The 17196-nt window shown below is 43.0% G+C and overlaps 1 protein-coding gene across 1 annotated transcript in view; it reads right to left on the reverse strand.

The window, feature by feature from the left end:
* LOC140212736 (NF-kappa-B inhibitor delta-like) overlaps window positions 1-17196 on the reverse strand; it is a 184646-nt gene that overhangs the window by 39833 nt on the left and 127617 nt on the right. Inside the window, exon 7 of the mRNA XM_072283872.1 lies at window positions 15453-15599. Coding sequence (XP_072139973.1) covers window positions 15453-15599 — 147 coding nt within the window. The remainder of the gene's footprint in view (window positions 1-15452; window positions 15600-17196) is intronic.

Genomic DNA, 17196 nt, shown 5'->3' on the forward strand with positions numbered 1-17196 from the left:
AAAGGCAAACGGTTCCATTAAGAGCCATTTATCTCACTGATCTTCTCTGGTAGTTGGCTCACCGATGTGATTATTGGACTGCAGTTTATACTGGTCTCGGTGTTTTCTATGTTGTTGCTGATTGGTGGGTGGGTGATACATTACTGTTTTGTATGAGGAAGGGGTTGGGGATTTGGTGTCTGATGTTCTTGTTGGTGTGCTTCTATGTGGGTGATCTGCTAGTGTTTGTGTGTGACAGAGGGGTTGAGGGTTTGATGGTATTGTCACTGGTTTTTTGAGAGGGAGGGGGTTGGGGGGTTGGGGTTTTGATGTTCTAGCTGCTGTTTTCTGTGTGGGCAATCTGTTAGTTTTTTTGTGCAAGGGACGGGGTGGAGGGCTTTGTGGTTTGTGAGTTTTGTGTCTTTTTTCTTTTTCTTTTTCATGTGGGCGGGTTGATGTCTATGCTTTCAACTACCCCGGTGGATTTTCTGTATTTCATGGCTATCTGGAGAAGACAAGTATCGGAGTTGTATTGTACATGCATACTTTGACAATAAAATGAACCTTTGAAACTTTTTAGATTTTAAAAGGTAGTATATGTTCAAATCCCTATGCTCCACCAAATGTCGGTTGTTCCTTTCCCCATCACTATCAACACAGGGGCACCACAAGACTGTGTGCTCAGCCCCCTGCTCTCCTTGCTTTACTGTACAGTACATCTATGACTACGAGGCTAAGTACAGCTCCAATGTCATATTTCAGTTTGCTGACGACACCACTGTCATTGGCTTAATCAAAGGTGGTGATGAATCAGCATATCAGAGGGAGATTGAAAATCTGGCTGAGTGGTGCCACAATAACAACCTCTCACTCAATGTCAACAAGACCAAGGAGCTGATTATTGACTTCAGGAGGAGGAAACCAAAGGTCCATGAACACAGGAGATTCTGCAGATGCTGAAAATCCAGAGCAACATATACAAAATGCTGGAGGAACTCAGCAGGTCAGGCAGCATCTATGTAAATGAATGAACAGTTAAAGTTCAAAGCTGAAAGTAAATTTATAATGAAAACGCATATCTGTCACCATTCATTTTCTTGCAGGCATACTCAATAGATCTAATAACCATAATAGAATCAATGAAAGACAACACCAGCAGGGTGTACAACCAGTATGCAAATACAAAAGGAAAGAAAAGCTAATAATGATAATAAATAAATAAGCAATAAATATTGAGAACATGAGATGAAGAGTCCTTGAAAGTGAGTCCATAGGTTGTGAGAGCAGTCAGTGATATGTTTTGGGCCAAGATCCTGCTTCAGGACTGGATACCAGAGTCAGGACAGAGGTCCATAACCCAGTCCTCATTGAGGGACTGGAGGTAGAGAGGGGAAATAACTTTAAATTTTTTCGTGTATGCATATCAGAGGATTTGCCCAGGGACCAGCATGTAAGTGCCATCACAAACAAGGCTTAACAGCACCTCTATTTCCTTAGGAGTTTGTGTAGTTAGAATGTCATCTAAAACTTTGATAAACTTCTACAGATACATGGTGGTGAGCATCCTGGTTGGCTGCATCACGGCCTGATATGAAACCACCAATGCCAAAGAATGGAAAAGATACCAAAAGTAGTGGATACAGCCTAATCCATCCCAGGCAAAACCCTCCCCACCATTGAGCATATCTACAAGGAGCATTGCCACAAGAAAGCAGCATCCATCATCAAGGACCCCTACCACCCAGGCCATGCTCTCTTCTTGCTGCTGCCATCATGAAGGAGGTACAGGAGCCTCAGGTCCCTCATCACCAGGTTCAGGAGCAGTTATTATCTCTCAACCATCAGGCTCCTGAACCAGCATGGATAACTTCACTCTCCTCTCAAATTTCCTGATGATGCTTGGGACTGTGAAAATGAGGAGATAAAAAGTTTCAAGGAAACTGCATCAGCAAGAATATTATATTCAAAAATGTGAGGCTATCCATTGCCTTGCAGATAAAAGCAAAGTATTTCTTAGGTGGTGAGAGATTGAGCAGTGGTGATGATCAAAGGGACCTGGATATGTCTGTACACAAGTTATTGAAGGTGCAGCCATTGTGCTAACGTTTGTTATGAAATGATTATTCAGAGGAGTAATGTAGTCTTATTGTATAAACACACACAAAATGCTGGAGCAACTCAGCAGACTAGGCAAAGAGCATGGAAAAGAACACATGGAGACTATGGAAAAGAGCATAGTTGACATTTTGGGCTGAAATCTTTCGACAGGACTGAAGGGTTATTTTGTTTTGTGATTTCCAGCATCTGAAGATTTTCTCTTGTTTCTTGTACAAAGTTTTGTTGAGTCCACACCATTGTTATGAAAAAAAGTAGTTGTGATAGAGAGAGTGCACACAAATTCACTACAATGGTTCCACAGATTTTGGGTTTGGTGAATGAGGAAAGATTCAATAGACAGGGACAGTACTCTCTGGACTTAAGAAGAATAAGAGGAAAAGCACATTGGACCTATAAAATTCTTCAACTACTTGACAAGGTAAGTGCAAGGAAAACATTAACATGGAAGACTGCAGATACTCAGCTCTGGAGCTAAAAACAAGCTGCTGGAGGAACTCTGCAGGCCAAGCAATCTTGTGGAGGCAAAGAGGTAGTTATTTTGGGTTGAGGCACAGCATCAGGACTCGGGCAGGGACAATGATTCCCTTGGTCAAGGAGTCTGGGTTCAAGAGATACAGTAGGAAGACCATTTAGGACTGAGAACAGAAGACATTTCCTCACTAAGGAGCTGGAGACATTTTGGAATTATCTAGCTTGTGAATGTTCAGTTGTACATCGAACATAGAATAGCACAGCACATGCTTATTCATCCACAACGCTGTGTCAACCTTTTTCTTTACTCCAAGATGAGGTAACTGGTTTACAAACAGAGGCGATATGTAGTGAGGAGAGGCCGTTGACAGTCAACCAGGATGAGTTGCAACGTAAAAGGTGGACAAATTTGAAATGGATAAATACAGAACTGAAGGTGTTGTATCTGAATGTGCGCAGTACATGGTATAAGGCAGATGAACTTGCAGCACAATTGTAGATTGGCAGGTGTGATGTAGTCATCACGGAATCATGGCTGAAAGGTTATAGCAGGGAGCTTAATGTCCAAGCATACACATTGTATCGAAAGGGCAGAGGGGGTGCCATTGCTCTGTTGGCAAAAAGTGAAATCATTCAAAAGAGGTGACATACGGTCAGAAGGTGTTAAGTCATTGTGGGTAGAGCTAAGGAACTGCAAGGGTAAAATGACCCTGATGGGAGTTGTATACAGACCCCCAAACAGTAGTAAGGATGTGGCCAACAATTTACAATGGGAGATAGAAAATGCATGCCAAAAAGGCAATGTTATAATAGTCATGGGGGACTTCAATATGTGGGTAGATTGGGAAAATCAGGTTGGTGCTGGATTAGAGGAGGGGGACTTTCTAGACTGCCTATGAGACGGCTTTTCAGACTGGCCCATAGTTGAACCCACTAGAGGATTAGCTATCCTGGATTGGGCGTTGTGCAATGAACCAGAATTGATCAGAGAGCTTAAGGCAAAAGAACCCTTAGGGGTAAGTGATCTAAGTAGGACTGAATTCACCCTGATATTTGAGAAGGAGAAGCTAAAATCAGATGTATCAGTATTACAATGGAGTAAAGAGAATTACAGAACCAAGAGAGAGGAATTGGCCACAATTGATTGGAAAAGATCACTGGCATGGATGACAGCAGAGCAGCAATGGCTGGAATTTGTGGAAGCAATTCAAAAGGCACAGGATATATACTTCCCAAAGAGGAAGAAGTATTCGCAAGGAAAGATGACACAACAGTGCCTAACAAGAGAAGTCAAGGCCAACATAAAAGCCAAAGAGAGGGCATATAATAGAGCAAAAAAATAGTGGGAAATTAAAGCATTGGGAAGCTTTTAAAAACCAACAGAAGGCAACTGAAACAAGTCATTAAGAAGGTAAAGATGGAAATGAAAGTAAGGTAGCCAACAATATTAAAGAGGATACCAAAAGTTTCTTCAGATACATGAAGTGTAAAAGAGAGGCAAGAGAGGATATTAGACCAGTGGAAAATGATGCTGGAGTGGCAGTAATGGGGGACAAGGAAACAGTGGATGAACTGAATAAGTATTTTGCATCAGTCTTCACTGTGGAAGACACTAGCAGCATGGTGATAAGTTCCAGATGTCGAGAGCAGAAGAGTGTGAAGTTTCCATTACGAGAGAGAAGGTTCTTGGAAAACTGAAAGGTCTTAAATCAGAATCAGAATGTGACATGAAATTTGTTAACTTAGCAGCAGCAGTTCATTGGAATACATAATCTAGCAGAGAGAAAAAATAAATAAAATTAAAATAATAATAAATAAACAAGTAAATCAATTACGTATATTGAATACATTAAAAATGTGCAAAAACAGGAAAAGCTGTATATTAAAAAAAAGTGAGGTAGTGTCCAAAGATTCAATGTCCATTTTGGAATCTGATGGCAGGGGGGAAGAAGCTGTTCCTGAGTCGCTGAGCGTGTGCCTTCAGGCTTCTGTACCTTCTACCTGGTGGTAACAGTGAGAAAAGGGCATGCCCTGGGTGCTGGAGGTCCTTAATATTGGACTCTGCCTTTCTGAGACACCGCTCCTTAAAGATGTTCTGGGTACTTTGTAGGCTAGTACCCAAGATGGAGCTGACTAGATTTACAAGCTCCTGCAGCTTCTTCCGGTTCTATGCAGTAGCCCCTGCATACCAGACAGTGATGCAGCCTGTCAGAATGCTCTCCATGGTACAACTATAGAAGTGCTGTCTTGCCTTCTTTATAACTACATCGATATGTTGGGACCAGGTTAGATCCTCAGAGATCTTGACACCCAGGCACTTGAAGCTGCTCACTCTCTCCACTTCTAATCCCTCTATGAGGGTTGGTATGTGTTTCTTTGTCTCACCCTCCCTGAAGTCCACAATCAGCTCTTTCGTTTTACTGACGTTGAGTGCCAGGTTGTTGCTGTGGCACCATTCCACTAGTTGGCATATCTCACTCCTGTACACCCTCTCATTACCACCTGAGATTCTACCAACAATGGTTGTATTGTCAGCAAATTTATAGATGGTATTTGAGCTATGCCTAGCCACACAGTCATGTGTATACAGAGAGTAGAGCAGTGGGCTAAGCACACACCCCTGAGGTGACCCAGTGTTGATCGTCAGCGAGGAGGATATGTTATCACCAATCCGCACAGACTGTGATCTTCCGGTTAGGAAGTCGAGGATTCAATTGCAGAGGGAGGTACAGAGGCCCAGGTTCTGTAACTTCTCAATCAGGATTGTGGGAATGATGGTATTAAATGCTGAGCTATAGTCGATGAACAGCATCCTGACGTAGGTGTTTGTGTTGTCCAGGTGGTCTAAAGCTGTGTGGAGAGCCATGGAGATGGCGTCTGCTGTTGACCTATTGTGGCAATAGGCAAATTGCAATGGGTCACCTGGACCAGATGGTGTACACCCCAGCATTCTGAACGAGGTAGCTGAAGAGATTATGGAGGCATTTGTAATGATCTTTCAAGAATCAATTGATTCTGGAATGGTTCTGGAAGACTGGAAAATTGCAAATGTCACTCCACACATCAATGCGGGAGAGAGGCAGAAGAATACAAATGATGGGCCAGTTAGCCTGACCTCAGTAGTTGGGAAGATGTTGGAGTCGATTATTAAGGATGAGGTCTCAGGGTACTTGGAGGCACATGATAAAATAGACCATAGTCAGCATGGTTTCCTCAAGGGAAAATCTTGCCTTACAAATCTGTCGCAATTCTTTGAAGAAATAGCAAGCAGGATAGACAAAGGAGAATTAGTTACACACATCAAAGTTGCTGGTGAACGCAGCAGGCCAGGCAGCATCTCTAGGAAGAGGTACAGTCGACGTTTCAGGCCGAGACTCTTCGTCAGGACTAACTGAAGGAAGAGTGAGTAAGAGATTTGAAAGTGGGAGACCTGATGGCATATTCCGTCTGGGTAGCCTCCAACCTGATGGCATGAACATTGGCTTCTCAAACTTCTGCTAATGCCCCACTTCCCCCTCGTACCCTATCTGTTATTTATTTATATACACACATTCTTTCTCTCTCTCTCCTTTTTCTCCCTCTGTCCCTCTCACTATACCCCTTGCCCATCCTCCGGGTTCCCCCCCTCCCCCTTTTCCTTCTCCCTGGGCCTCCTGTCCCATGATCCTCTCGTATCCCTTTTGCCAATCACCTGTCCAGCTCTTGGCTCCATCCCTCCCCCTCCTGTCTTCTCCTATCATTTCGGATCTCCCCCTCCCCCTCCCACTTTCAAATCCCTTACTCACTCTTCCTTCAGTTAGACCTGACGAAGAGTCTCGGCCTGAAACGTCGTCTGCACCTCTTCCTAGAGATGCTGCCTGGCCTGCTGCGTTCACCAGCAACCTTGATGTGTGTTGCTTGAATTTCCAGCATCTGCAGAATTCCTGTTGCTTAAGGAGAATTAGTTGATGTTTTGCACTTGGATTTTCAGAAGGCCTTTGACAAAGTGCCACACATGAGGCTGCTCAACAAGCTACAAGCCCATGGTATTACAGGCAAGATTCTAGCGTGGCTAAAGCAGTCGCTGATTGGCAAGAGACATAGAATGGGAATAAAGGGAGCCTTTTCTGAGGAAGTAAAGAGGCTACAGAAGGACTTAGACAGATTAGGAGAATGGGTGAAGAAATGGCAGATGGAATACAGTGTTGGGAAGTGTATGGTCATGCACTTTGGTAGAAGAAATAAAAAGGTTGACTATTTTCTAAATGGAGAAACAATACAAAGAGCTGAGGTGCAAAGGGACTTGGGAGTCCTTGTGCAGGATTCCCTAAAGGTTAAGTTGCAGGTTGAGTCTGTGGTGAGGAAGGCTAATGCAATGTTAGCATTCATTTCAAGAGGGATCCTGTGCAGTGATTGCTCCCTACGTGACTCCCTTGTCCATTCGTTCCTCCCCACTGATCTCCCTCCTGGCACTTATCCTTGCAAGCAGGACAAGTGCTACACCTGCCGCTACACCTCCTCCCTCACTACCATTCTAGGCCCCAAAGCTGACACTTCACCTGTGAGTCTGTTGGGGTCATATACTGTGTCTGGTGCTCCAGGTGTGGCCTCCTGTATATCAGTGATAGCCGATGCAGATTGGGAGATCACTTCACCAAGCACCTATGCTCCATCTGCCAGAATAAGTGGGATCTCCCAATGGCCACCCATTTTAATCCTACTTCCCATTCCAACATGTCCATCCATGGCCTCCTCCACCGCCGTGATGTGGCCACACTCAGTTAACTTTTACCAAGGTCTCAGACCCTAATTAGCTTCTTAGGGCTAAGGCTTGTTCACAATCATTGTTAGGAAAGGCCAGGTGATGCAAATTTCAAAGCTTTATAAATACCCTGACTCCTCAAACCTTGTCCCAACAATCAGCAGCCATGGGCTCCTCTAAGCAGCTGCCTAGCACTCTGAAAATTAAAATAAATGATGCCCACAAAGCAGAATAAGGTTATAAGAAGATAGCAAAGCGTTTTCAGGTAGCTGTTTCCTCAGTTCGTAATGTAATTAAGAAATGGCAGTTAACAGGAACGGTGGAGGTCAAGTTGAGGTCTGGAAGACCAAGGAAACTTTCCAAAGTACTGCTTGTAGGATTGCTGGAAAGGCAAATCAAAACCCCCGTTTGACTGCAAAAGACCTTCAGGAAGATTTAGCAGACTCTGGAGTGGCGGTGCACTGTTCTACTGTGCAGCAACACCTGCACAAATATTACCTTCACGGAACAGTCATCAGAAAAAAACCTTTCCTGCGTCCTCACCACAAAATTCAGCGTCAGTAGTTTGCAAAGGAACATCTAAACAAGCCTGATGCATTTTGGAAACAAGTCTTGTGGACTGATGAAGTTAAAATAGAGCTTTTTGGCCGCAATGAGCAAAGGTATGTTTGGAGAAAAAAGGGTGCAGAATTTCATGAAAAGAACACCTCTCCAACTGTTAAGCACAGGGGTGGATCGATCATGCTTTGGGCTTATGTTGCAGTCAGTGGCACGGGGAACATTTACTGGTAGAGGGAAGAATGAATTCAATTAAATACTAGCAAATTCTGGAAGCAAACATCACACCGTCTGTAAAAAAGCTGAAGATGAAAAGAGGATAGCTTCTACAACAGGATAATGATCCTAAACACACCTCAAAATCCACAATGGACTACCTCAAGAGGCGCAAGCTGAAGGTTTTGCCATGGTCCTCTCAGTCCCCCGACCTAAACATCATCGAAAATCTGTGGATAGACCTCAAAAGAACAGTGCATGCAAGATGGCCCAAGAATCTCACAGAACTAGAAGCCTTTTGCAAGGAAGAATGGGCAAAAATCCCCCAAACAAGAATTGAAAGACTCTTAGCTGGCCACAGAAAGCGTTTACAAGCTGTGATACTTGCTAAAGGGGGTATTACTAAGTAGTGACCATGCAGGGTGCCCAAACTTTTGCTTTGGCCCCTTTTCCATTTTTGTTATTTTGAAACTGTAAGAGATGGAAATAAAAAAGTAATCTTGCTTAAAATATTAAAGAAATGTGTCATCTTTAACTTTATGCCTTTTGGAAATCACGTCATCTTTTACTTGCTTAGCTATTCACAGTAACAGAAATTTTGACTGGGGTGCCCAAACTTTTGCATGCCACTGTACAAGTCAGTTCAATATCCATTATTTACAAAAATGATCTGTAGGTTTAATCAGCTTATCAATGTGAAACATACGGAATGCATAGCCTTTCACTACCTGATTACCTTCTAGTGTTTGCATTCATAAACAATGAAGCAGATTTGGAAGGTGCTGGCACAGACTGCACACCACAACCCAGGACTACCCTGCAGCTCAGGAAATCCAACACATGTACGTAGTTCTAGTGAGGAACATTAGAATGTTAAAGAAATTTTGCATCTTTCCCGCTGTTTTAGGCTGGCTTTGTTGGAAGCATCCTGCACGCAGGACATCTGATATTATAACAATATCATCTGCAATTTCTCCTTGTGCAGTCTCTGCTCTCCGGTGGCATTCTGTCAATGGAAACAACATCAATCATTTCCTTTATTAAAATTGTTCAATTCCCATGAACGGAAAAGCCTACAGAAAGTAGTGGATGCAGTCCAGTCCATCACAGGAAAAGCTCTCCCCACCATTGAGTACATCTACATTGGAGCATTGCCACGAGAAAGCAGCATTTATCATCAAGGATCCCAACCACCCAGGCTATGCGCTCTTCTCGTTGCTGCCATCAGAAAGGAGGGACAGGAGCCTCAGGTCCCACACCCACTAGGTTCAAGAACAACTATTATCCCTCAACCATCAGTTTTGTGACCAGCGTGGATAACTTCACTCACATCAACACTGAACTGACTCCACAACCAAAGGACTCACTTTCATGGGCTCTACAATTCATGTTCTCAATATTATCTATCTGTTTATTTATTCATGCATTTATTTAGTTATTATGATAGCTTTTGTATTTTGAACATTGTTTGTTTGTCAGTCTTTGTGCGCAGTTTTTCATTGATTCTATTGTATTTCTTTGTTCTGTGAATGCCCGCAAGAAAATGAATCTCAGGGTAGTATATAGCGACATATACTGTATGTAATAAATTAATTTTGAACTTTGAATATGAAAACTTTTAATTCTTCCATCACCAGTTTCTGTCACTATAATCCCTCTCTATAAATAAGTCATTTCCATTAAATCTTCACGGTACCAACTCTGGAGCATCCATTTGCAAAGGTGGACACTGGATATCTGTCTAGAAATGTAGTGCATGGAAATATTCCTGCCAAGGCCTAACTGGAGATTCAGACGTATTACAATTGTTTTGGTACTTTGTCTTGTTGTTCATAAAACTAAAGGTACCAAGTGCCTTTCTAACAGCCTTCTCAACTTGTCCTGCCATCTTCTTGGATTTCTGTTCACTTTCCTGGATCGTAAAAGTTTCCTGCCAAGTTTCATTATTTTAACTCACCACCATATTAAAATTGCTTCTGCTGCACGCCTGGGTATACTACTTGTGTGGCTGGGCCCATCTGCAGTCTCTCACTACCCTCCGCTGTTAACGGTGTTCCCATATTTCATGGTCCCTACACACTTTGAAATTATGGTGCGAATACACAAATCAGAGGAGAATTGGGTCCAGTACCAAACCATGTGGAATAGCAAAAGACTTCTTAATAAAGCTCTCTGCTTCTTTCTTGACAACAGACTCAACTAGTTCTCCTCCACCACCACCCTCCCCCGTCTGGCGGAACTGGATCTCACTCTTAACAATTTCTCTTTCTCCAAACCCAAGGTGTAGCCACGGGCCCCAGCTGTGCCTGTCTTTTCGTTGGCTATATGGAATAGTCCATGTTCCAAGCCTTCTATGGTAATGCTCTCCAACTTTTTCTGCACTGCATTGACGAATGCATTGGTGCTGCTTCATGCACCCATGCTGAGCTTGTCAATTTCATCAACTTTGCCTCTAACTTCCTTCCTGCCCTTAAATTTACTTGGTTCATTTTTGACAGCCCCCTTCCCTTTCTCAATCTCGGTGTCTCCATCTCTGGGGACAAACTGTCTACTGACATCTTTTACAAACCTACCAATTCCCATGGTTATCTTGACATCTTCCCACCCTGTCTCCTGTAAAAATGCTATTTTCTTTTCTCAGTTCCTTCGGCTCCACCACTTCTGCTCCCAGGATACGGCTTTCCTTTCCAGGACATCACAGATGTCCTCATTCTTAAAAGAACAGAGTTTCCCTTCTACCGCCTTTACCGATGCCCTCATCTGCATCTCCTCCATTTCCTGGATATCCACCTTTCTGCTGCCCTAACAGGGATAGAGTTCCTTTTGCCCTTACCTACTATCCCAAGAATCTTTGCATCCGCTCTGTCACTTTTAACAGGATCCTACCACCAAACACATCTTTAACCCACCCCCCCACCCCACCCTCACCCCACCTCTCTGGTGCCTCTCCTCCTTCCCTTTCTTCAATGCTTCACTCTCCTGTCAGATTCCTTCTTCTTCAGCCCTTTACCTTTTCCACCTATTACCTCCCGGCTTCTTCCTTCATCTCCACCCACCAGGCCATGCCTTTCACCTTCTACCTTGTACTCCTTCTCCTGCCCCCACCTTCTTATCCTGCTTTCTTATCCCTTCTTTTCCAGTCCTAATGAAGGGTTTTGGTCTGAAATGTCACCTGTTTATTCCTCTCCATAGATGCTGCCTGAACTCCCAAGTTCCCCCAGTATTTTTTGTGTGTTACTCTGGATTTCCAGCATCTGCAGAATCTTTTGTGTTTACTTCTTAATTCTGACTGTTCACCACCACTGTCTATTTTCTGTTGCTTAACTAATAATTTTCTTAAACATGTTCACCTGTTCTATTTCTATGGATTTTAATTTGTCAAATGGGTCTAATTTTCCATCTTTGTAAGTTGATATACATAACATTGGCTGCATTATGTTCCTTATCAAGTTGGTGAAACAATAATTTGCCTTTCACAAAAGAGGTGCTTTCACAGATGCTGTTTGACCTGGTGATTATTGCCAACGCTCACTGTATTTTGGTGAGTATTTGCATTTTTATTTGTTGTGAGGTTGATGACAAACTCCAATTGGGTTTTATCAGCGGCACGCCTCTGCATTCTAGGTCAACATCCTTCCCAAATTTTGCGTGCTTCAAGAGCAGTTCAGATTAGACCATAAGACCATCAGACATAGGAGCAGAATTTGGCCATTCGGCCCATCAAGTCTGCTCCATCATTCTATCATGGCTGATTTATTATATCTCTGAACCTCCATTCTCCTGCCTTCTCCCCTAGTCTTTGGTGCCCTTACTAATCAAGAACCTATCCACCTCTACTTAAATATACCCAAAGACTTGGGCTTGTCTGTGACAATAAATTTCACAGGTTCGCCACCCTTGAGCTAAAAAAATTCCTTCTCATCTCTGTTCTAAAGGGACATCCTTCTACTCTGAGGTTGTACCCTCCGGTCCTATACTCTCCCACATTCCCTCCACATCCATTCCATGTAGGCCTTTCAATATTCAATATGTTTTAATGAGATTCCCCCTCATTCTTCTAAACACCAGTGAGCACAGGCCCGGAGTATCACAGCAGACCTATATCCATTTGGTCACCAAGAGAGCCAGTGGTCATCAAAAGATTATATTTTGAAAATCCATCACATCCCACTGACATTTCTGTATTTTTTTCTTATGTTGTTTTGTTACCCATGCTCAGGAGGGTTTAAGCTAGGTTGTTGGGTGGGGGGGGGGGGTGATAACTAAAGCAACAGATCAAAGGGGGAGGGTTGGAGAGGAAAGTTAATGTTATGACCAGTAAGAACAAGCAGGAGCAAGGTAATAAACACAGTGGGACAAGTGGGGTGAAGTGTGTGTATCTTAATGCTAGGAGTATTATGGGTAAGGGTGTAGAACAGGCAAGGTTAAGGAAACTTGGATGTTGAGAGATTCTGGTGGACTGGCAAGTAGCTATTAGTCAAGAAGGGAAACATGGACAGGGTTAATCCTGGAATTATAGACCTGTGAGTCTCACGTCAGTGGAAGTGAAATTACTGGAAAAGAAAAAATTCTCAGGAATCTTGTGTTCCAAGGTTATAACTCCCTGAAAGTGTCTGCACAAGTTGTTAGAAATTTGGAAATTCAGAGGGCCTGCATTTAAGGGTGGGGGGAGTGGGGCGGTAAATTGAGAGAAATTGTGTCGGGTCCGTTTTTTTACATAGAGTGGTGGGTGCATAGAATACACTGCCTGGAGTGGTTGTGGAGGCAAACACAATAGGAGCAATTGGTAGACTCGTAGACAGGCTAATAAATGGAAGGATATGGCCATTGGGTAGGCAGAAGGAATTGGTATAGTGGCTATTTGATTACTAATTTATTTGATTCAGCACGACATTGTGGGCTGAAATGCCTGTTCCTGTGCTGTTCTCAGTTCTATGTTCTATGTTCTATTCTCTTAAATGTTGGCAAAAGTAATTTAGAACTAAACTCTTCAACCATTAAAATATGCAGCTGAGGTTCCAATGCTTTGATGTAGAGCTGGTTAAAAAACAATCTCTTGGCAGCCACTTTATGACTCTCTGTCACTAATAGAAACTCATGTGTCCTTGAGGGTATTTACAGTGTGGAACATTTCAGGCAGCCACGATGCAAATAAGCTCATAATCTCTGATTGCTGTGAAGTTACAAAGAATTTTAGTAATACTTCCGTAAAGTAACAGCAGACGAGCCTGGATCACAAGACTTCCTCACATGCTTTGAAGTGTTTGGAGCATACTAGAACATAAACAACAGGAATTCTGCAGATGCTGGAAATTCAAGCAACACACATCAAAGTTGCTGGTGAACGCAGCAGGCCAGGCAGCATCTCTAGGAAGAGGTACAGTCGACGTTTCAGGCCGAGACCCTTCGTCAGGACTAACTGAAGGAAGAGTGAGAACTAGAACATGAATACTAGAACATGTTCTGAATACTAGAACATACTTACTTTTGAAACCTCCAGTGCTTAATTGTTCATTGAAATAACTCACCGAGTTCGGGGGGTGGGGGGAGAGTGTAATTTTAATGGTAAAAAATGCTAACCTTACCAGGGCAGCATTGTAGCAATATGTTTCGTGTAATGCTTTGTAGTGCCAGTGAGCACTGATCAGGGTTCAATTCCCGCCACTGTCTATAAGGAGTTTGTACGTCCTCCTTGTGACCATGTGGGTTTCCTCCAGGTGATCCAGTTCCCTCCCACACTCCAAAGGTGTATGATTTAGGGTTAGTAAGTTGTGGGCATGCAACGTTGGTGACACTTTGCAGGCCTTAGATTTAGATGATGGAATAGATGGCTTTGTTACCAAATTTGCAGATGATACAAAGATTGGTGGAGGGGCAGGTAGTGTTGAGGAAATAGGTAGGATGCAGAAGGATTTAGACAGATTAGGAGAATGGGCAAGAAAGTGGCAAATGAAATACAATGTTGGAAAATGCATGGTCATGCACTCTGGTAAGTAGAAATAAATGTGTGGACTATTTTCTAAACGGAGAGAATCCAATAATCTGAGATGCAAAGGGACTTGGGAGTCCTTGTGAAGAACACCCTAAAGGTTAACTTGCAGGTTGAGTCGGTGGTGAGGAAGACAAATGCCATGTTAGCCTTCATTTCAAGAGGTCTAGAATACAAGAGCAGGGATGTGATGCTGAGGCTTTATAAGGCACTGGTGAGGCCTCACCTTGAGTATTGTGAACAGTTTTGGGCTCCTCATCTTAGAAAAGATGTGCTGGCATTGGAGAGGGTCCAGAGGAGGTTCACAAGGATGATTCCAGGAATGGAAAGGTTATCATACGAGGAACGTTTGATGGCTCTGGGTCTGTACTCGCTGGAATTCAGAAGGATGAGGGGGTTCTCACTGAAACCTTTCGAATGTTGAAAGGTCCAGACAGAGTAGATGTGGAAAGGATGTTTCCCATGGGAGGGTCTAGGACAAGAGGACACAGCCTCATGATAGAGGGGTGCCCTTTCAAAACAGAGATGTGGAGAAATTTCTTTAGCCAAAGGGTGGTGAATTTGTGGAATTTGTTACCATGTGCAGCTATGGAGGCTGGGTCGTTGGGTGCATTTAAGGCAGAGATTGATAGGATCTTGATTCGAAATGGTATCAAAGGTTATGGGGAGAAGGCCGGGAACTGGTGTTGAGGAGGAGAAAAAAAGGATCAGCCATGATTGAATGCCGGAGCAGACTCGATGGGCCAGATGGCCTAATTCTGCTCCTATGTCTTATGGTCTTATGATCGATCTCAAGAAGGATGAGGGGTGATCTCATTGAAACCTATTGAATATTGAAAGGCCTGGACAGAGTGGATGTGGAGATGATGCTTCCAATAGTAGGTGACTCTAAGGCCAGAGGGCACAGCATCAGAATAGAAGAATGATCCTTTAGAACAGAGATGAGGAGGAATTTCCTTAGCCAGAAGGGGTTGAATCTGTGAAATTTGTTGTCACAGACAGCTGTAGAGGCTAAATCATTGGGTGTATTTAAAGTGAGTTCTTCATCAGTAAGTGTGTTAAAGGTTATGGGGAGAAGGCTCATGAATGGGGTTGAGAGGGATAATAAATTGGCCATGACAGAATAGTGGAGCACACTTGATGGGCCAAATGGCCTTATTCTGGTCCTTTGTGTTATGATCTTATAAATCAACTGTTTTACATAAAATAGGAAAGCAACAATGCAGTTTCCACATTTCCACAGTTGAAAGTGTGTAGTTCTCCCAATTTATCATATAAGACATGGTGAATGTACTTAACTTGGATGCCATTTAGGAACGTGAATCACCGTAATTGAGAGCTTTGGTACCTTAAAGTGGATTGAGCAAATAGTAGGCTTACCTGAATGATGCTTAGATGGCCATATGTCGCAGCCAGGTGGAGAAAGGTTAACCCTTTGTCATCAACAGCATTCAGATCAGCACCCAGCAGGATCAGATCTCTTACAATCAGAGGCTGATTAGCGACCACGGCAACCAATAGGGGTGTCTAGGAATATCATAAAATGCATAGTTGGTAGTAAAGGGGGATAATGGAATAGGAGAAGGGCCAGCATATCTTGAGCCCATTCCACAAATGATCTCATTCAGAGTTGAATTGTACCTTTACTTCATTTATTTATAACACAGAACATAGAACACTACACCATGGTACAGACCCTTTGGCCCACGATGTTGTGCCGACCTTTTAGCCTTCTCTAAGATCAATCTAACCCTTCCCTCCTACACAACCCTCTATTTTCTATCATCCGTGTGCCTATCTACGAGTTTCTCAAATGTCCCTAATGTATCTACCTCTATCACCACACTGGCACCCACCACTCTCTGTATAAAGAACTTACCTATAACATCTCCCTATCCTTTCCTCCAATCCTAGGAGTTGGCAAGGAGTCCCTTTTCTACAATTAACCATTAATCTTAGTTATGACTTAAACCTACCCTCAGCAGCATTTTGCAGGGAGAATTCCAGATTTTCATCATCTTGAGATCTCTGAAAGTTGCCATGCAAATTGTTTGGATATAGTGAAGAAGGTGTATGGTGTGTGTTAGTCTTCATAAGTCAGGGCAATTGAGTTCAAGAGGAATGAGGTAATGTTGCTGCTCTATAAAATCCTGGCTGGGCCCCACTTGGGGTGCTACAGTAGCATAGTGGTTAATGCAATGCTACTATAGCTCAGGGTGTTCGAGTTTGGAATTCATTTCCAGCGCCCTTTGTAAGAAGTTTGTATGTCCTTCCTGTTTCCTCCCATAGTCCAAAGATGTACCAGTTAGTGGTTAGTTGGTCATTGTAAACTGTGCTGTGGTTAGGCTAGTGTTAAATAGGCGGGTGCTGGTTGGCACGGCTCATTGGACCAGTAGGGCCTGTTATATGCTGTATCTCTAAATAAATAAGTCATAAATAAAATAGAATATTGTGTTCATTTCTGGCCGCCTCATGATAGGAAGAATGTGGAAGCTTTAGAGAGGGTGCAGAGGATACTGCCTGGATTACAGAGCATATCATATGAGGATAGGTAGAGTGAGCTAGAAATTTTCCCTTTGGAGCGAAGGATGAGAGTTGACTTGGTAGAAGTGCACGTGATGGTAAGAGGAATAGATCAAGTGGATAGCCAGAGTCTTTTTCCTGGGCAGAAATGGCTAATATGAGGGGGCGTAACTTTAAGGTACTTGAAGGAAAGTATGGGGGGGGGGAATCAGAGGTAGGTTTTTTTACATAGAGTTGTGGATGCATGGAACGCACTGCCAGAAATGGTGATAGAGGTAGATACATGAGGGACTTTTAAGAAATGCTTTGATGGGCAAATGGATGATAGAAAAATAGAGGCTATGTAGGAGGGAAGGGTTAGATTGATCTTAGAGTAGGTTAAAAAGTCCCCTCTAGAACAAATAACCTCTTCATCAAGCCCATAAAATTCTTTGATCATTTAAAATTCTCTGATTGGATCATCTCTTAACTTTTATAGTCAAATATAAATTCAGTTCCGATCACCACATTGTAGGGAGTTTGTGAGTTTGGAAGTTATGTTGTTTAATGTAATATTAGGCTCCTAAGTGTATTAAAAGTTCCAGTGAAGATATGCAAGGGT

Source organism: Mobula birostris, chromosome 20 (assembly GCF_030028105.1).
Source record: "Mobula birostris isolate sMobBir1 chromosome 20, sMobBir1.hap1, whole genome shotgun sequence".
Taxonomy (NCBI): Eukaryota; Metazoa; Chordata; class Chondrichthyes; order Myliobatiformes; family Myliobatidae; genus Mobula; species Mobula birostris.